The sequence below is a fragment of the Hibiscus syriacus genome, unplaced genomic scaffold (assembly GCF_006381635.1).
Source record: "Hibiscus syriacus cultivar Baekdansim isolate YM2019G1 unplaced genomic scaffold, ASM638163v2 tig00111634_pilon, whole genome shotgun sequence".
NCBI classification, from domain to species: Eukaryota; Viridiplantae; Streptophyta; class Magnoliopsida; order Malvales; family Malvaceae; genus Hibiscus; species Hibiscus syriacus.
In genome coordinates this window covers 774,831-796,561 of record NW_024063140.1, presented here as the reverse complement: position 1 = coordinate 796,561, position 21,731 = coordinate 774,831, and the positions used below count along the sequence as shown (strand labels likewise).

At 36.5% G+C, this 21,731-nt stretch overlaps 1 protein-coding gene and 1 pseudogene across 2 annotated transcripts; both read left to right on the top strand.

Annotated features, from left to right (window-relative positions):
- The first annotated feature begins 775 nt into the window (after nt 1-775).
- Nucleotides 776-21,554, top strand: LOC120166331 (hexokinase-1-like). 2 transcript variants are annotated; one of them, XM_039175609.1, is made up of 11 exons: nt 776-1,047; nt 1,954-2,104; nt 2,192-2,374; nt 2,817-2,891; nt 3,016-3,171; nt 3,293-3,391; nt 3,476-3,606; nt 4,005-4,086; nt 4,258-4,616; nt 16,149-16,155; nt 21,544-21,554. In XM_039175609.1, the coding sequence occupies exons 1-9, from the start codon at nt 776-778 to the stop codon at nt 4,603-4,605; spliced, it is 1,497 nt and encodes a 498-aa protein (XP_039031540.1). In that variant the 3' UTR covers nt 4,606-4,616; nt 16,149-16,155; nt 21,544-21,554. The 2 variants fall into 2 exon arrangements, with proteins under 2 accessions (XP_039031540.1, XP_039031541.1); XM_039175610.1 differs by lacking the exons at nt 16,149-16,155; nt 21,544-21,554 and having other exon boundaries at nt 4,258-4,684.
- LOC120166332 overlaps nt 4,781-21,731 on the top strand; it is a 35,106-nt pseudogene continuing 18,155 nt past the window's right edge.

Below are 21,731 nucleotides of genomic sequence, written 5' to 3'. Positions count from 1 at the left end.
TACAATACTATAAAAGAATACGATAAAGCGAATACACGTAAAATAGGGCTTCCTCGCCCAAATAGAGCGTTAGAATTTTTTTCCTGGTATAGAGCTCTCACCAAATTATTTCCTAAACTATGGTGTTTTCTACAGTATCAAGGCAATGACACATGATAATCCATGCGATTTCATTTTTTTCACTTTGTAGAGAAAAAAAAATTTGGGAGAAGGAGAATTGGGTGAAAACGCGAGATAATCTTAGAGTTTTCTCTAAATTACGGTTAAAAACACCCTAATTTAAAAAATAATTACTTAAATGGACTATTTAAAGAATTTTTTTCTTCAACACATTATCTCAGCCATATACGTTTATCAAAAATAAACACAAACAAAAATGATGTGTAAATCCAGAAAACCAAACCAAAAATGTGCACGTGCAAATCTGCCGATACCGAACCGCTGTCGCTCCTCCGAACTCTCAGAACTGAAGGGCCATTCTCGTAATTTGAAGTCAAACCCACGTCCAGTTTCCCAATGCCTCACTTTTAAATATCTCCTTTTCTTTCTTACGGATGCATCCGCCTCCAGGGTCAAGACAAGATTCCTTTCTCGCAGATTAATAGCCAAATTTAATTTAATTTATATTTCATAAATATATTACCAATCTCTTCGCTTTTCTCAAGAAAGCTGATCCGTTTAATTGCTGAAGTGAACGCTATATAATATAACCCAATTTGTTTTTTTTTTTTCATTTCTGTTTGATTTGTAATTGCGGATTTTAGTCGTTGCTGCGATGGGAAAAGTAGCAGTGGGGGCGGCGGTGGCATGCGCGGCGGCCGTGTGTGCTGCGGCGGCACTTGTGGTGCGTCACAGGATGAAGAGTTCGGGGAAGTGGGCTCAGGCTATATCTATACTGAAAGAGTTCGAGGAGAAATGCGGAACCAATATTTCGAAGCTGAAACAGGTGGCGGATGCTATGACTGTGGAGATGCACGCCGGGCTCGCATCGGAAGGCGGCAGCAAGCTCAAGATGATCATCAGCTATGTTGATAATCTCCCCACTGGGTAAATCAACCAAACGACTCAATGAACTGACTTTTCCCCCTTTCCAAACTTAGCTTCCATTACTTTTGGAACGATCTGTTTCTTTTAAACGTTTCAATTGATTCCATAAAGACGGTCCATTCATTGATTACAGAAGCTAACTAAATTACAATAAGATGCTTTGGAGATTAATGTTTTTTCTGTTTTAATTAAGACGGTAGATCTTATAGTTTTCATAATATTTTATATTTATATTAATTTTTGCGGAATAGAATCAAATGTATATTATAGATGTTTATAAAAATATTTATAAAAAAATCAAATGATAAGTTTTTAAACTCTTATAATTAAGAAATTATACTTTTAAAATAAAAAATAGCTATGAACCTTTTCTTTAGTTATATTAGCATTATCTCGTATCTAATTGTTCAATCTTATGAACTTTATGCTTGATTTGTTCTTCCATTGAAGTGGATGGTTTATCGATTAAGCTTGTGGAGAAATTATTTTTACATAAGACTTTACAGATTGCTGAACCAAGTGTGACGGTGATGGGATTCGAACTTGTTCTTACAAGCTCAAATTCCTGAATCCCAACCACTTGTGCCAACACTCGTTGGCTGCATGTAAGGGGTATATTCCCTTCTATGTTGACTTTATCTTATGATATCTTCAATGTGAAAGAATTTGCTTGATGATCAGTAAATTCTGCTTTAAAATTAACTTTTTCTTTAGATTACAATATTCTAAACCATCTTTATCAACATTCAACTGAAAAGAGGTGGTAATTTTAATAATGGATAACCTTAAACATAATTCTCGACTGTCCATTTTTGCAGGGTTGCCAAAGATTCTAATTTTCTAAATTCTTACTTTGGTAGAAAGCTCAACTAATATCTTTCATTTTTTATGTTTTTAACTTTCCAGTGATGAGAAAGGGCTGTTTTATGCTCTTGATCTTGGTGGCACAAATTTTCGTGTGCTACGTGTACACTTGGGTGGTAAAGAACACCGTGTTGTTAAGCAGGATTTTGAGGAAGTTTCAATTCCTCCACATTTGATGACAGGATCTTCCGATGTGAGACCCTTCTCTATCCGACTTGGTAGTATTTTATCTGCTCTATGATACTTATTCTCTCTGAAAATCTCAATGATGTGATTGCAGGCATTGTTCGATTTTATTGCTTCAGCTCTTGCAAAATTTGTTGCTACAGAGAATGAAGGTTTACATTTTTCACCTGATAAACAAAGGGAGCTGGGGTTTACTTTCTCGTTTCCTGTTCGGCAGACATCAGTATCGTCTGGGACTCTTATAAAATGGACAAAGGGCTTCTCAATAGATGATACAGTTAGTTCTAGTAACCTTGACTCCAGTTCTGCACCATTTTTTAGTAGTTTTGATATTGGGTCGCTAATTTTCTTTATTTCCTTTTGTCCACATTTCATGGAATTTGAACCTCATCCTTGCCATTATTATTCTAATTTTTTCTTTTGCGAGTTGAAGGCATGATGATATTATTTTTCCACTTTTCCTCCTTAAAATCTTAGAATGTTTTGCTACTAGGCTATGTTTGTGCAACTAAGATGTTCACAATTTGTACGGACAGATAAACTTATAGACATTTAACTTTTTAGTGAACAACCTGATCGAGGACAAATTCTTCTTATAGATGGTCTGGATGGCATACAAGTGATATTCAGAATTTTGTATCGCAATGACCCTTTTCTATATATTATCTCTTGGAGTGTCTATTGATGATCTTAATGTTCCTTCCGGATGGTACTTGTAGGTTGGTCAAGATGTTGTTGGAGAATTGACGAAAGCCATGGAAAGGATTGGCCTCGATATGCGTGTGACAGCTTTGGTAAGCCTAATTTGTTTCTACTGTTGGGTGTGCTTTTCTCATTTCTCATAGAGTGATGAGACTGGTTCTTCTACTTGGATGATGGTTTTAGTTTGTGTTCCGAATTCTCTTGTGGAATATGTAGGTAAATGATACGATCGGCACGCTGGCTGGTGGAAGATACAACAACCCAGATGTTGTTGCTGCTGTGATATTGGGTACGGGAACAAATGCAGCTTATGTAGAGCGAGCCCATGCAATTCCCAAGTGGCACGGTCTTCTACCTAAATCAGGGGACATGGTAAGCGGTGTTAAGATATATGCTCTCCACTTCTGTCAAAATCTGATACACACTTGACTCTTAATAGCAACCTAACTATTACCTTGTGTTGAGTTATGAATCGTTTTCTTCGGTTTTGCAGGTAATCAACATGGAGTGGGGTAACTTTCGGTCTTCACACCTTCCAATTACGGAATACGACCAAGCTCTAGATGCTGACAGTCTAAACCCTGGAGAACAGGTCACTTTCTTCAGCCCAAGTTTCTATTTCCGACTTCTTATATTTTTATACTCTAGATGTGACTTTATTAACTACTGTTTCCAGATCTTCGAAAAAATTATCTCTGGTATGTATTTGGGAGAGATTGTACGTAGAGTTCTGTGCAAGATGGCTGAAGAAGCTGCATTTTTTGGTGATACTGTTCCGGCGAAACTGAAAATTCCATTCATACTAAGGTATGTCTTTATTACTTTCACCGGTTAGAATTCACTAGGTGTGCAGTACTGTAATTTTTCCATGTGTTTTGCAATGGAACTTAGATTCATGTAGCTTACTATCTCATCTACACTCAAATATGAGCCTTTGGTTGCAAACGCATCATTGGCTGACTGGTAGACCCTCATACTTGGAAGATAATAACAAGTAGAGCCGTAACCTGACCCAATCTCAGTCTGATCTAATCCAGTTTGGTCACTGAATTTTTGGAAGCTTATATGTATTGGACCATGGTGCTTGTTTGTGTTCAATTTGAATCAGTAATATAATCGTTTACAATATTTAGTATAGCAATCTTCGACTTTTGGATGTGATGAGAACTATGAGATTGCTTAACATTTATTTGTTGATTCCGCAGAACTCCGCACATGTCTGCAATGCATCATGACACTTCTCCGGATCTGAAAATTGTCGCGGCAAATCTAAAGGACACCTTGGAGGTAGAATGCAGTAGATGTTTTACAAATATATAAATTCTATAAATCATTTCCGTCGCTTTGCTTTGAGTTTCTTGAAGGATAGAGATTTTCCATGTGATTTTATCATGTTGATTAACGTCTTTAATAGGGTTTTCTTGTATTTTTGTTATCTTTCCTTTGTTTTGATTTCAGATATCAAATACTTCCCTGAAAATGAGGAAAGTAATTGTTGAGCTATGCGACATTGTTGCTTCTCGTGGTGCCCGCCTATCTGCTGCAGGAATTGTCGGCATCCTCAAGAAAATCGGAAGAGACACTGTGAAAGATGGTGAAAAGCAGAAGTCGGTGGTATCCCTAGATGGTGGTTTGTATGAACACTACACTAAATTCCGAACCTGCATGGAGGACACCCTCGTGGAGTTGCTAGGTGAAGAAGTCTCCGACAACATCATCATCGAGCATTCCAATGATGGCTCCGGCATTGGGTCAGCACTCCTAGCAGCCTCTCACTCGCAATACACTGAGGCTGACGAATCTTAAAGACAGCCAAAGTATATCAAGGTTTTGCAAACTATTGTGATTTTGTATATTTTCAGCTTTTGCAAACTAATTGCTCTGTGCATCTACCAATCCAAGGTTCGTCCCGCCGAATCCTTAAGTTATGCTCATTTGGAGTGTATAATCGGGTAATGGATCAAATATCATGAGTGGTTGTAGCAGGAAGCTGGTGGCTCCAGCTTATCACTCGACTCGATTCATTCACGGTGTTGGACGATCAATATCGTTTTGTGCAAGTACTGGCCTCCTAGATAATAAGGTAGTATAACAAGGGAACACAAATTCCTCTTTTGAGTTTTTGAGGATCGAGAATAAGAAGTAACCTAATATTTTAAATGGTCATTTTTTTCGTCTGAATTATTTGCGTTGATTGAGTTTAGTGGGTGTTGAAATGGTAAACTAGATGTTACAATACCCAATAGTTTGAAAATCAAAATATATATGGACATAGATATTTCTAGCAACGATATTTCCATGGACAGCGGATCAACTAAATACCATGTTGTCGCTTCTAGTAACGATGTTTCAGTTCCTTCCGCTCACCAATTCGATCTCCGTGATGTTATGACAATGCCGGAAAATAGGCATCAAACTGTTGTCCGTTTGGTCTCTTGACATGCCGGTGGTTGATCATTCAACCGGTAATTGCTCGATCTGCATGGTAAGTTTGTTGCAGTCCGAGGGAGCTGCTTCGAGGTGAATTTTGTGTGGCCATGTTCATCACCATGATTAGGGGTGCTTATCGAACGAGTCAATCGCGAGTTGGGCAATACTCGACTCGTGCTCGTTAAAAAATTTTGCTGCTCGAATGGAATTGTTGCTCGTTAAGCTCGTTAAAATTGTTCTCGACTCGTGCTCGTTAAAAAAAGTATTGTTAAACTCAACTTGTTGCTCGTTAAACTTAACTCGTTGCTCATTAACTTCAACTCGTTGCTCGTTAAACTCATTAAAAAAAATTACCTTATTTTTTTTTTAACTAAAACTAAAATTTATTAATACTATATGAGGATATTAGGGTTGGTTTTTTTTGGTATTAAAATAATATTATTAATTAATAATATTTTATTATTTATTAAAAAATAATAGATTAGTTAACTTATTATTTTTTATTTTTTTATTATTTATTAATAAATTAATAATTATTATTTAGATTTATTTTTTGAATGAAATAATTTTGAAGTAATTACTAAAAATATATTTTAAAAAATTAATGAGCTGCTCGCGAACTTAACGAGTCCAGTTAGATTTTATTCGGGTCAGCTCGTTAAAATCTCGAGTCAAACCAACTTGAGTCGAACGTTTACTGAGTTTTGATCGAGTCGAGCTGCTGACCATAGCAATTCTTGCCCCCTTTGCGGCCATGAAATTTCCGCGTACTGGTACGATGCTACGTTTGAAGCATGTTCATTCTATTTTGTTTGTTTTTGCTTTTACATGGTGAGATTAATGCAACATATTGTTTATTCTTTACATTTATATCTTTTATGTTTTAAACTATTTGTATTTGACACACATGTTTAATTACATATGCAAAAATGATGTAAGTGGATATGTGGCATTTGAAATTAGAAAACAAATAATGGATTGATTATTTTGTAAGAATATTTATTGAATTTATCCGTATGATGTTTTGATATGATGGACTCACTTGATTTAATGGTATAAAAAAATTAAATTGATGAATTTTTAAATATAAAAGATTAAATTTATAGAATATATACGGTTTTGAATACAAAAATTATTATTATATCAAATCAAATTAAACATCTATTTCAATTTTAATAATGGATTGTGGATTTTTCTACATGATAAGCCAAGGGATAAGCCAGGAATTCATGGATGCAGTATTTACTCAAAGCAACAACCTTTTTATTTGCCATTAAATGGGAAAAAATGAAACTTTTGAGGAATGAGAAACACAGAGGATACATTCCAGTGCTTGATGAGCTTCTTCACCCTGATAATCAAGTTCATAGTTAGCAATATAGCACCCTAATCCAAAATGATCCGAAGATTGATGGATTAATGATTACACAGGACTACTGAAGTGGTTAACTCAAAATATAAACATAATATTCAGTTTACAAATATGAGGAGCTCCCAAAATACATCCCAACGTTTCAAATAATGTATTTCAAAATAGTGATGAATCAAATACATGAAGGTATATGAATAGTATATTCCCTCTAATAAGCATATCAAGACGTACTCTATTGTTTTGCTAGGTCTGAAAAATTCGCCGTGCGATAAGCTCCTTGATGCTCCTCCTAAGAACCTGCATATGAAAACAAATTCTGAACACTGATACGCCCACTACATGATCATGCTAGTAAATAGAATCATTATCATACAAGTATGCTAAGCTAAATGCACATAATGAGGTAGGTATCATGGTGTGGTTGGAGGGTTTCGCTGTATCTCAAGACACACACCACTCTAGCCTACTTAAAGTGAGATCCAAAATTTCTGCATCGAGAACATACATCGGGCCAACCTACTCCTTGCGAGTACATGAGGCATATGTGCTTGGCCAGCAATTGAAGTGCCTTGCGAACTGATTGGGACATGTCCTGTAACGCCCCATACCCGATCCAAGATACCGAGCCAGATACTTGAGCGTACATTAGGTTTCAATCATGTTGGACGGATCAGGATCCACATTATGCACATTTTACGGAAGCAAACCATTTAAAATTTATTAAACATTCATCGACATGTGACGTTCAATGTAATTAACATGCAATCGAACTTTCAATTAAACATGTAAAAGTTACATTTTAACACATAAGGATAATTTAGTCATTTCACATCACACAACAAATCGACAGTCAATTTACACAATTAAGGTTACCACAAGTTAAACATAATCATAATTGAGCAACACGCAAAATTACAATAGAATTGGACATCAAATGATCACCTAATTGATAATACAAATTTAAGGACTAAAATATAAATATACAAAACTTATGTACCTAACAATAGCATACAATTGACCAGTCCAATATGTAATTAAGTATGTTCAAGAGTGTTTACTTAAATCTTATCAAATTCTGAGATAAGAGTTAAAGTAATTAAGCATATTGATTTTAGGACCAAATTGAACTTATTTAAACATGATGAAGTCAAACAAGACTCACAAACACTTTTGCCCTTTAATGAAAACAATTTCCCAACTTTTCCTCGAATTCACAGAGAAGGGATCGATCCTTTTCCCCGAGGGATCAATCCTATGTTGGATAGAAACTTTGGGATCGATCTTTTAGATCGAGGGATCAGTCCTTTTTAAAAGGGATCGATCATTTTTCTAGAAAAGTGCAGAAGTCACAAGAACATGCATATTTGACTTGATAAACAATCACATAAAAGTAAATATAGACTAGGATCATGCTTGGAAACTATCCAACCACTTCATACAAGTCAAAACAAAGGTGTATCATGCTTCATAACACAAGTTAACACGTTATTCATGGATTTGGCACCAAAAGTCAACAATTGCATAAACTTTCATTTTAAACACAAGTCACCTACTCATTTTTGGCTTTTAAGGTCATATCATGCATCCTAGGAGCCTAAAAAATTTAGTTTACCAAGTTACACTTGCCTACGAACTCCAAACACTTCTCTAAGGACTAAATCAACATTTGAGTATTCATAAGCTTTAGTTAATTTTTTTTTGCATAACATTCTCAAATCAACATATTATACCATCATCAATCTTCAAGTATAAAGCAAGTGTTATAAGTCTAGTCCATACATCAAAAGTCATCAATACCACATATATGCCTAAGTCCCAAACGTCACCCACATTGCCACACTTAGCTTTCCGAAAACACATACACTTCATTGAACCTTTGCCTTTCTTTATCACTCCCGATGCCAAGTCTCTCACCTCCACTCGATTCCATTACTCTGAAAAGTGTTAACAATGAGTGTGAACTATTAAAACCCAATGAATGACAATCATTTGAAGATAATGCGCATAGTCAAGATGAAGCATAACCCTATATGCTCATGTTTAATATGCCCTTACCTCGTCGCACAAGTAACATTTGACTTGCTTAAATGATCAATCATTTACTCTAAATGCACATAATTTCCAGAATTTACCAATGTTACATAATTACTTAGGTCATGGCATTCACAAGCACTCATGCACAATTACCTTCCTTGGAAAAGAACACACAAAACACACATACTTTCATTTTAAGATTAATGACCTTTGTTCAAAACACAACTCACTTATTGGATAAACGGACTCCATACAACTCCTATTTTGTTTACAGACTCACATAGGCCCAAAACCACGAAATACAAAGAAAAGCTCTACGCCCAACCAAACCTTGTATCTTCTCAAAGAAAAGCTCAATGTACCAACCAAACCCCCTATAATCCCGAATCGCATACGCTTATAAAAAACACATAGAGTACTCATTCCTAGGCATGCCTTTCATATCCAAAGGTCCCATTAAGAAAAAATAGCCAATTAATCTGATTCACCAAGAGCGGTTGTCAATGATACATAGTTTTCATATATTGGTTCAAATAAATTTTGAAACACACTTACATACCTACATATATGGATAGTGAGAATGTTCATCTTGTCCAATCACATATTCATATTATACACTTTCGCTTTAAACACACATCAGAATTGGTGATCATGAGCAACTCACATATTCATAATATATATAGATTTTTGGAACTCGCTTTCAAAATCCTATGCATCACTTGCAACACAACACAACACAACACAACACAACACATTCACATTTCACATTCATATTCCCCAATTCCGATATATGAGGCATCGTAAACAATTCAACATAACTCTTATTTCATATTCACATTTTTATATACATGTCATCGCATACAAATTAACATAACTCATATCATCATCAACATCATTATCCAAATCACATAAACATATCAAAATTAATCAAATGCATCAACTAGATAAACCTCAACCTTGAATCATATCCATTTCTAAGAATGAGAGCCATTCACCTTGCTATCTAAAAATAAAAAAACGCTCTCAAACACTCACCAAACGCGAAGCACAAAATATCCCCAACAACTAACACAATAAGGACCTTGAAAAGCAAAATAACATATTACAATCTATTCTAAAATATATAAGAATGCTCTATTTCTAAAGTATAGTGAAAACATTGAAATTACCAAAAATCATACCGAAACGACTCTCTGACACCTCTGATATGATTTTCATAACCTATCCTTTACAATAACTGATAATCAACAACTAAAATCAATATATAATCTAATTAAAATTATATAATTCAACCTTCACAAACCTAAATTCTCGAATTTCCAAAAACACCAAGATTCCACGTTATTTTCAAGAAATCGATATTCAAATCAATAACAACTAAAAATCTCAAAATCAACCTTCTAAAACAACTCATTTGCAATAAGAAAACCTCAAAATCAACTCAAAGAATAAGCATATTAATTAACCCCAAAAATCAATTAAAATCTTTGAAATCTTTTCAATTAAATCAATAATTCCACAAAATCACTGACCCTCGAAGCATGAAAGAAAACCAAGGAGAATATCCTTACCTTTATGAAAATGGATTGAAAAATGAGACCAACAATGAAACTCCATTGTGATCAAGCCTTAAAACAACGAAGAGAAGAAAAGAGAGTCTTTGCGAATTGAAAACAAGATTAAGGAGAGTGAATTTAGAAATCAAGAGGAGAAAAGAAAAGGAATTGATCAGATAGGTTGAGAGAAAATGAGAGAAAATGGAGGAAGTTAAGAGAAGATACAAAATTGTGAAAATAAGAGAAAATGAAGAACACAGGAATGAAAAGAAGTAACTAAGAAAATGTAATTTGGATTAAAATGAATCTAGATTGAATTGTGGTAAAAAGGAGATGTTAAAATACTTTAAGTTTAGGAGGGAAAACTCTAAACATAAGCCTTGGTAAAATTGCTTCATAAACTTTGGACATTATGATAATTTACAAAATGGTCATTAAAATTTTCTATTTATTTCAATCTGGTCACGAAACCAATTAATTTAACTTCCAAAATTAAAATCAAATATATAAAACCACTTAAAACCTTTCCAAAACATTTATCAAACAAAAATACAAATTTTAATCTTTGTTCTTTTTTCTTCTTCTTTTTATCGGAAATCCAAAAATCGACCCCGAAACCAACTTGAACTACCAACCCGATTTTGGGACGTTACATGTCCAGACATTCTAACTAATAAGACGATTGTCATACTACTAAAGTAACTCGGGTGTCATGATTGTTTCTCAGGTGTCACACAAATGGCTAATTTTATGTCGTCCTATCTACACCATTTTTAATTATAATTGAGTCCTTTATTGTTGTTCTCACTTGTAATCTTATTAATGAAGTTTTGATGACCCCTGATCTCTTACCTGAATGCTTGAGTTGAAATGGGTTTCTTACTCAATTTAAAATGGGGGTACTAATACTAACTCCTTTGGTATCGACACGGACCCTTAGGTATTAGTACTAACATGTGGTACCTAAATTGGAGTATCAATACTTGCATACTAGGTATCAATACCACCCTAGGTATCAATACCAAAATTGATTTCATTGTTTGAAAAATTAGCACACTATTGATACCTTGCTTAGAGTATCGATACTCCCAACATGATATCGATACTCCCTTGAGTATCGGTAAAAAAATAGGCTATTATAATTCAAAACCTAAAGGTGGTATCGATACCCTACCTCGAGTATCGATACACGATAATCTAGTATCGATACTTTTAGCCAAAAACACCTTGTTTTTTGCTACAAAAACACTGGTATCGATATTGTTCATCCAAAACCGATTCTCAAACCTAGAAATACCCTGTTTTGAGCACAAAAAATGTGACCTAACATTACACATTTGCCCCATTGATTCCATTAAACAATTTTTAAGTCTTATGTAAGCTTTTAGGGATAATAAAAAGTCATTTTTCATGTTGAATAACTTCATAAAGTAGAATATATCATGAACACTTAGTGACTCACAAGTGGTTTAGAGAGGTTAGAAATGTCTTACCTTAGTCTTAAGCTGTTGAAAAATGTCCTCGAATCAATCAAGAACTAACTTATATTTCCCCTTGGTCTAGAAACTTTCTCCAATCTCTTTCATTAATCATAACAAGGGAAATGAGTTACGAACCTATTTAGGAACTTAGAATAAATCTAAGAACATTTTATAGAACTTAAATCCATAAAAACAAGTTGGAAATCTATAGTTTCTTAAACCCCTATTAAACCTCCACTTAGGGTCACTGTGACTAAAACTTGATTTTAAAGGGTTGAATGAAAGCTAATGGTGAGTAGATTACAACCCTTACCTTGATCTTCCTGTATTAGACTTGCAAGACCATAAAGTTTTAACCTTTGATTAATTCTTGAAAAGGAAGAAGGAGATAACAGAGAAGGAATAAGACAAAGGAAAGTAAGGAAAAAGAGATAAGCTTCAGACGTGATATCACCCCAATTAATGGGAATTCATATAACACACTAATCTGATCTGACCCAAAGATTGAAGGACTAAAGAATTATAATTGACTATCGAAGTGGCTGACCCAAAAATTTTCTTTAAAAGCATTTGTAAGTATCACATAAAAAACCATTCATAGGAGTTATAAAATAAAACATAACATTCAAGTTTACAAAATATAGGGAGCTCCCAATGGTAAGTCTCCAAAATACATAAATTCTGAATAGAGTTATGACTCGAAATAATACAAGGGTTTATCACAACCCATGCCCTCTAAAAAGACTCAAGTTGTACTCTGAACGAAAACTGATTTGGAATATAACTACACGATAGGCTCCTCGTTGATCCCTCTGCTAACCTGCGCACGGAAACAAATTTTGAATGCTGAGCTCACAAGCTAAGTGCAACACTAATAACTATTCTATACTACATGCATTCGTTTCATGAACAGACTGGAAAGTGGAGACATGATCATACAAATTCATTCAAAAACATGCTAAGGTAGGTCTAAGGGTGTGGTCGAAGGAATTTTTTACATCTCAAGACTACACCCTAGCCTACCTACGATACCCTCGGTATCAAAGTGAGATAAACAAATTCTACATCGGAAGTATACACCTAACCAAGTTACTCCGTTGAGACTTTGGGCATCTACGCCCAGTCAAAAATGAAGTGCCTTGGCACTAGCTGAGGTATATCCAGATATTTCTAACAAACAAGGCAATCATCATTGATGAAGTAACTCGGGTGTCCTGGATGTTTCTCGAGCGTCATACAAAGACTAGTTTTATGTTATCCTATTTGATATTATTTCTAGTTGTATTTGCATTTATTAATATTTCACTGTAGTTTTATTTTAGCGACGATATGGTATTATTGGGCTCCTCGAGTCTAAAATATTAATCATTTAGGTTTCGTACCCAAATTTGTACGCTGGTACCGATACTGTGTTATTCACTATCAGTACTGACCCTTGAGTATCAATGCCCACCCTTGGTATAGATACTAAAAAAGGTTATTGGAATATGAGGGAAATAAGTAGTATAAATACTCCTAGCTAGAGTATCGATACCTTTGCATTAGGGTATCGATACTACCATGATTATCTATATCAAAATTTGCTTAGATGTTTTGAAAATGAACCCAATATGATACTCCTACTGAGGGTATTGATACTCTACTTCTCAGTATCGATACTCCGTTGAGTATTGAGACAAAAATTGGCTATTATAATTTGTAAAGTGAACTCAGTATCAATATCCCTCCCTTGAGTATCTAGTATCGATACGTCATGTTCGAGTATCGATACTCCTAACCCAAAACCCTCTTATTTTAGGTTATTAGATGAACAATATCAGTACTGTTCTTCTAATACCGGTACTCAAACCTAGAAATACCTTGTTTAGGCACGAAAATACTACCACGTTTCTCCCAAAAGTCCTACTAAGGTTCCTAAATGTTATTTAAGTCTTATGTGTCTTAAAAGGGGCCATGATAGGTTATTAAACATGTTGAAAAACACCAAACATTGAAATTTTCCATGAACATTCTTGTATGCTTCATAAACTCAACTAACCAACAATGTACACCTAATGAGCTATAAGTGATATAGATAAGTTAGAAATGTGTTACCTTAGTACCTATGCTGTAGAGAACATCACAAACTCAACCAAGCATCAATTTCTCATTGCCTTTGGCCTTGGAGCTCTCACCCACTCCTTTCACTAGACAAAAGTGATGAAATGAATTACTAAACCATCTAGAGACTTAAGTAGGTTAGAAGCATGATTCCTATGCTTTAAAAATGAAATAGGAACACCTTTGAATCTCTAAAACTAAAACACATCTTAAACCCCCACCTAAGGTTTTCCATGGTCAAAACATGTGAAGAAGAGCTTGAAATGAAGATTAAGAGATAGGTACTTCATTTCTTACCTTACAATCTCGGAATGAGGATCAATGGTTAGCAAAGTTATCATCTTTGTTGAATTTAGTGAGAAGGAGAATGAAAGATGAAAGAATGAGAATAAGAGAAAAAAGAGTGGAGAAAAAGAGTGCTTCAGCCGTGACCTCACCAAAAATTAAGGAGAATCAATCATTATTTCAAAAAAGGGATAATTGCTCCTATAATCCTTCCTCTTTTGGCCCAAGATTCAAATTATCTTTTTTAATATCTTTTGGGCCTAACACAATCCCAATTCCACACTCAGTTGGACTAAGGCTTTCTTACAAAGCTAATGGGTTTATCTAAGGCCCTCACGGTTTAGCCCGAACTCCTAACTCAAGATTTAAGGTGTTATAATTTAGTCTTTCAAAAATAAAATTGGTATATTCGCTCCCTTTTTCCATCAATTTTTAATCATAAATAAAAACTACCATTCTTTTAACTACAATTATGCCCAAACTAAGCCCAAACTTATACTAAGGCTTCCTATAAGCTAATGAGTTCATCCAAGGCTCTCTTGTGATATCCCGAAACTCCTAAACAAAGATTTAAGGCGTTACAACTCTTTTCTCCTAGAAAGAAAATTTGTCCTCAAAATTTACCTGGATAAAAGAGATGTGTATAGGGAAGCTGCATATCCTTATCAGTTTCTCATGTTGTTTCCTCAACCCCATGGTTCCTCTATAAAACCTTCACTAGAGGAATACTTTTTTTTCTTTAACTCATTTACATATTTTGTCAAGATCCTTATCAGCTCCTCTTCATAGGTCATGTCTTGACTCGATTTAATCTGCTCTAAGCGTATAATATGTGAATGATCAAAATAGTACCTCCTAAGCATGGACAAATAGAACACATTATGTATAAGCTCAAACTCCGGGTGTAAAACCAACCGGTAAGTTATGGGTCCAACCCTCTAAAGTACCTTGTAACGCCTAATAAAATGTGGGGTTAATTTTTCTTTGTACCCAAACTAAACTACCTTCTTCTATGAGAACACCTTGAGAAACACCTTGTCTCTAACTGAAAATTCAATATCCTTGCATTTCAAGTATGCGTACGACCTCTGTATGTTAGAAGCTTCCTTTAATTGACCTTTAATCAATTGAAGGTTTCTTTGACCAAGTCTAGTCCCATGATCTTTACATCACTGAGCTCTATCCAACAAAGTGGAGTCTTATATTTGCGTCCATATAAAGCATCGTACGGGGCCATCTGAATGTTGGACTAGTGACTGTTGTTATAAGTGATCTCTATTAGTGGCAAGTGGTCATCCGAATGACCCTCTAGGTCTATGATGGTACACCTAAGCATGTCCTCTAAGATATGAATAACACGCTAGGACTAAGCGTCTGTCTAAGGATGGAAAGTTATACTCAAGTGCAGTTTGGTGCCTAGGGATTCAAAAAGAGTTTTCCAAAATCAGGAAGTGAAATGAGTGTCTCTATCTAAAATGATCAAATTTAGAACCCCATACAACCTCATGATCTCTCAGATGTATAACTCTACTAGTCTCTCTAAGGTATAGTCTATCCGAACTAGAAAAAAGTGAGATAACTTGGTCAAATGGTCTAATATGATAAACACATTGTTGTGCCTCTACTGAGTCTTCGATAACTTGGTCACAAAGTCAATGGTTACTCTATCACACTTCTGCTACAATATTTGAATAGACTAAAGTAACTCTGAAAAAACTGGTATTCTGCCTTAACTTGTTGGCACACTAAGAACCTAATAATAAACTCAAACACTTCTCTTTTCATGCCCGACCACCAGGACAACTATCAGAGCTCTTGATACATCTTGTTACTACTCAGATGAACTGAGAGTGGAATACAATGCGCTCTATGGAAGATCCTACTATACAACTGTTTATTTGTGGGTACGCATAAATGGCCCCTAAAGAATTGCACATCTCTATCTTGCAACTCAAAACTCTAAGCCTCGCATAGGAGGATTGTTTCTACACAAGCCCTTAAATGATGTTGAAACTCTGCAACCTCTTGACCTCACCCACTAATATAGGTTTTACTGAAACTTTAACCAATAAAACACCCTCTATATATAAGCTTAAACGTGCCAACAAAGCTCGTAACTCTGGCATCGACTTCCTGCTCAAGATATTAGCCATTGCATTCAACTTTTCTAGGTGGTAGTCTATCATACAGTCGCAATCCTTTAAAAATTCGACCTATCTATATTGTCTCAAGTTCAACTCCTTCTGGGTGAGTAGGTATTTCAAGATCTTTTGATAGGTAAAAATGTGTCACTTCTCACCGAACAAGTAGTGCCTCTAGATTTAGAGCACAAAAACTACCTTCATGAACTCTAAGTCGTGAGTAGGGTAGTTACACTCGTGGGACTTGAGCTGGTGGGATGCATATACCACCATGTTTCATTTCTACACCAGGACGCACCCCAAATAATTCAATGAAGCATCACTGGAAATTGTAAATTCCTTGCACGATTTCGATTGAGTCAAAATAAAATTTTGGGTTAAGGTCACTTTCAATTGTTTAAAGCTCTTCTTTTGCTTCTCGCCCCACACAAAGGGAACTCCCTTCTAAATAAGTTTGGTCATAGGAGCAGCTATCATTGAGAAACCTTTTACAAAGCGATGGTAGTACCCGATAAGACCTAAGAAATATTGTACCTCGATTACATTCTTTGACAATTTCCATTCGAGTACTACTTGAATTTTCTGAGGGTCAATCCTGATGCCATTTTCTACCATGACATGACCCTAAAATGAGACCTCCCAAACTAGGCAAACAAATGTTGCTCTCGAAGTGTCTACAGAACTATGGGGAGGTACTGGTCGTGCTTTTCTTCTGATCATGAGTATGCGAAGATGTCATCTATGAAGACTACCATGAACTGGTCTAGGTACAGGTGGAAAACTTGATTCATCAAGACAAAGAATACCATTGAGGCATTAGTGAGTCTAAACGACATTATGAGGAACTCATAGTGACCATACTTTATCCTAAAGGTCATTTTTTCTACATCGGTATCTTTGAATTTCAACTACTAATACCTCAACTAGATCTTGGAGAATACACACACTCCCCTAAGTTGATCAAATATGTCATATATCCTAGGGAGAGGTGATAACTCCGTAAAAGGTCACATTTTTTTTTTACCTTTTTACTTAAGTTATTGAATGTCTAAAGGCCCATTTAGAACCATATAGATGCATTTAGAAGCATTTAGTTGCATGTGGTGGATTCCGGTTTGCCTTGGCATTTTATTTTTACAAGCGGTGCTGCTTTATGGGAAATGTACTCTTGTCTGATGATGTGCAGGTATTGAAAGATGAAAGCAGGGAAAAGAGGAAAGAAAATACAGTGGCATAAGGAGATTGCTGAGCTAAATGAAAATATCGAGTTCGACTGGCATTTCGAGAACGCAAAAGGTGAAAGAAAATATTTTCTAGCCAGCTGTCCCTAACTCTCTATGCCTTCTTCCTGAGAAATCCACCTCGAAGATACGCCTGGAGGGATCGGCGCTGCAACCGCCGGTCCTGCTGATGATGCCGTCTGACCCTGCAGATCTTATCTGTCCTTGGGCGCCTGCAACGACATTATGCCGGGTCTCAGCCAGCAACCCATGCTAGATCACTGCTATGCTTTGCCCGAATCCCTAGTAAATCAACCATGGTTTTGGGGTTTCCTAGGATGGTTAACACCAAGTCTTAGGGTTAATTTTCCCCTATAAATAGAGGAGGAAGCCACAATGAAGAAGACTTTAGTTTCCCACTGTTTTGAGCTTAAAAAGTTAGAGAGAGAAGGTCTCATATTTCTCCGTCAATCCCACTTGGCGTGGTATTTCTCCTTGATAAGCCGAAGGGAGTGGCGTTCTGAGCATCCGAGAGGAGCCAATTTGCTAGGAGCAGATATTGGTGGCAGAGGGGAGCATTGGGCAGTGCACGTCGAAGGCTTTCTCTCCTCCCCTTAGTCCTTTGCTTTTATATTTTGTTGTTGGGTTGTAAGGAACGAATGAATCTTGCTTTGTGCTTGTTGATTTTGAACCCCACCATGAACTAATCCTATTTGGTGGGAGTTCACTTGGATGTTTAAGTTTTTATTTTAATGAATGGTTGCTGTTTTATGCTTTATTCTGTTTTGTTTATGAGACTTAATGCTTTAAGGTTGTAGGAGCTACGAGAGTAGCCTTTCCTTAGAAGGTGCTTAGGGTTTGAGAGAATGCCTTGGCAAAATATCTTTAGTCTTTGAGAGAAGCTAGGGAGGAACTACACAAACAAGGGGTTCTAGATAGTAACTAGGCCTAATCCACTTTAGAGATAAGGATAGGATTTTATTCGACTAAAAGGAGTTGTGTATAAATGATAGGTTAGATGTTAATACTGTCGCAAAAAGGTATTGCCAAGATATATCCTATTAACTGAACCAATATGGTCACTGCAAGGGCTTACGCCAATCGGTTTTGCCAGGGCATCTTTAATCTGTCGAGTCTCTTACTAGAGATAGCATAGGGCATTTTAGTAGACTCTGTCGGGAAGGGTAAGCTTAGAAGAAACACCATTCAGAGACATAGACTTAGATTTTCCTTGTGACTCCTTCCACTCATTCCCATTGTTGCTTGTCATTTGAGAAAGCTAAAGTCCTATATTTATTAAATCGTATATTTACATTTTATTTTGCCTTGACATTTCCATTTGCTTGCACGTATTACAATTTAATTTGCCACAGCATTTTCAATTACCATCACTCTACCATCATTCCATTTCCACATCAGCTATGCCATTTTGCCACAGCATTCTCATTTGTACATACCATCACTAACTTTACTTAGGTGACAAAGTAAAGTGCCTTGACAAACCTATTTGATTTCCCCAATTCCCTGTGGAGACGATACTCGACTTATCACTTTATTACTTTTTTGATTGTGTATACTTGCACACATATCCACACACATTTATAGTACTCACAAACAGCGGACAAGTTTTTGGCGCCGTTGTCGGGGACTTGGCAACTGGAAGTTAAATTGATTTGTCATAGCATTCTTATTTTACTTGTTCATATTTTCTTTTTAATTAGATTTACTTTTTACTTTCCTTAATTTTATTTAATTGTTTTTCTAGGTACATGACCAGAAGCAACCCTGAAGAGCCATTAGAACCGATTGATCCAGAAATTGAGAGGCTTTTTAGGCAAAGAAGGCACGCTCAACGTGTAAGCATGTACCAAATCAAAAATCAAGGCATTGGTCATGAGGATGATCAGAATGCCGAGGCAAATCCAAATGCTGGGAATACATCCAGGCCTCGTGCTATTCGTGATCACTTAAACCCGATCTTAGATGATTTAAATCCTGGAATAGTGGCCCCAAAAATTCAGGTAGCCCACTTCGAGCTCAAACCTGTCATGTTCAATATGTTGAGTTCTATAGGGAAGTTTGGGGGCATGCCAAATGAAGATGCCAGGCAGTATATTCGTAACTTCTTGGAGGTATGCGATTCTTTTCGCCAGCAAGGGGTGCACGAAGATGTTCTGAAATTGAAGCTTTTTCCGTATTCTCTGCGTGACCGAGCGAGGGTTTGGTTGAGTGGCGTTCCAGCAGGTTCTATGGAGTTGCGGACAGATTTGTGCAAAATTTTTTTACTGCGATATAATCCTCCAAACATGAACACCCAATTAAGGAATGACATTGCTTCATTTCGTCAAGCTGATGACGAGTCGATGTATGAATGTTGGGATTGGTACAAGGCATTGCTTTGCAAGTGCTCAAAGCATGGTTATCAAGATTGGACACAAGTGGTGATGTTCTACAATGGAGTAAATGCACCCACGAGGATGATGCTAGATGCCTTGGCAAATGGGACGTTACTTGACAAATCACCAGCAGAGGCATTTGACATCTTGGATAGGATTGCTACCAATGATTATCAGTTTCCCTCTACTAGGCTTAGATTCGGGCGCAAAACACATGGGACTTTTGAGCTAGATTCTAAAGACAATGTGTCCGCTCAGCTTGCGGCCATTACCAACATGCAAAAGAATTTATAAAGGCCAAGTGAGGTGAGAGAAGTGAAGGCATCCACTTCAGCATGTTTATTATGCCACGACAATCACAATGAGAGTGACTGCCCAACCAATCAAGAATCCATCAACTTTGTGGGCAACTTCAATCGAGGTAACAAGAACCCCTATTCCAACACCTATAATCCTGGATGGCATCAACATCCAAATTTTTCATGGGGAAATCAAGGAATCAGTAGTGCCCATCAGCCAGCTCGGTAGTAAAATTTCAATGACTCCCAGGGCTATCAATCTAATATGCCATGGCATAATTCTAATAAGGGAGGGCCATATTCATCTAATACTAGTTCATTGGAAGCAACAATGCAAGAGTTCATTGTAACAACGAAGACAATGCTGCAAGACCATTCTACCTCCATTAAAAATCAATGATCCCTACTTCAAAGCCATAGTTCGTCACTAAGGGCGCTGGTGAGTCAGGTAGGTCAAATTGTCGCGGCATTACAAGAACGTAGACCAGGACATTTGTCGAGTGGCACTTAAGTCACGAAACCTCATGGTAAAGAGCAATGTAGTGTGCTAACTCTCCGAAGTGGTACACAGATTAATCTTGAAGATAGGTTTGGGGGAACACCGAAGGATGATTCACCCCCTAAGACCAGTCAATTTGATCAAGAGGTGCTAGAAGAAGAACTAGAGGAGGAGGATAAATCAGAAAGTTCATCAAATAAAGAAACTGAAGGGGCAAACAAAAATGCCACGGTAACTTCTGTTCGCACCCCATCAGTACAGGAAGCCAAACACCCGCCTCTTTTTTCGCAAATACTGAAGAAGCACAACGAAGACATCCGGTTTAAAAAGTTTGTTGACATACTGAGTCAACTGCAAATCAATGTCCTTTTTCTAGAAGCAATGGAGAAAATGCCAACATATTCTAAATTTCTTAAGGAAATTGTCACCAAGAAGAGAAAGGTTGAGCAGTACGAAACAATTGCCATGGCAAAAGAATTTTGCTCTTCCTTAAGCAAGCTACAACCAAAAAGACATGATCCGGGTAGCTTTATCATACCGTGTTCGATAGGAGACAAGTTCATTGGGAAAGCATTATGTGACCTGGGTTCAAGTGTAAATTTGATGCCTAAGTCAATATTCGTAAAGCTTGGGATAGGAAATGCGAGACCCACCTCCGTCATCTTACAATTAGCCGATCGTTCACACATGTGTCCAGAGGGGCGAATTGAAGGTGTCATCGTGAAGGTTGACAAGTTTGTTTTTCCTGTTGATTTTCTGATTCTGGACTGTGAGGTCAACGCCACTGCACCCATCATATTGGGGAGACCTTTCCTAGCCACCGGTCGAATTCTTATCGACTGTGAGCGAGGCAAACTAACCATGCGCGTGGCCGATCAACATGTCACCGTTAATGTCTTCCGATCTCTCAAATACATAGATGATTATGAAGAATACCAAAGCATTTTTGAAGTAAATACAGCAGTTGAAAAAGAAGCAGATCAGTTTTGCCGCGACAATTTCATTCAGCTGGATATTGATGAGAAGTTTCTTGAAGAGACTTATAACTTTTCATCTGAGGAACAGCAGGCTAGCTTCCTTAAAGCTAGCCCAGGTACGCACTTTGAACCTTTGAATTTT

What these genes read in the sequence shown, in the direction of transcription:
- LOC120166331 (XM_039175609.1), top strand. Translation starts at nt 776, where the DNA reads ATGGGAAAAGTAGCAGTGGGGGCGGCGGTGGCATGCGCGGCGGCCGTG. An exon ending in GCTTCTCAATAGATGATACA is followed by an intron (nt 2,375 to 2,816) that starts GTTAGTTCTAGT and finishes TGGTACTTGTAG; the next exon opens with GTTGGTCAAGATGTTGTTGG. An exon ending in TACCTAAATCAGGGGACATG is followed by an intron (nt 3,172 to 3,292) that starts GTAAGCGGTGTT and finishes TCGGTTTTGCAG; the next exon opens with GTAATCAACATGGAGTGGGG.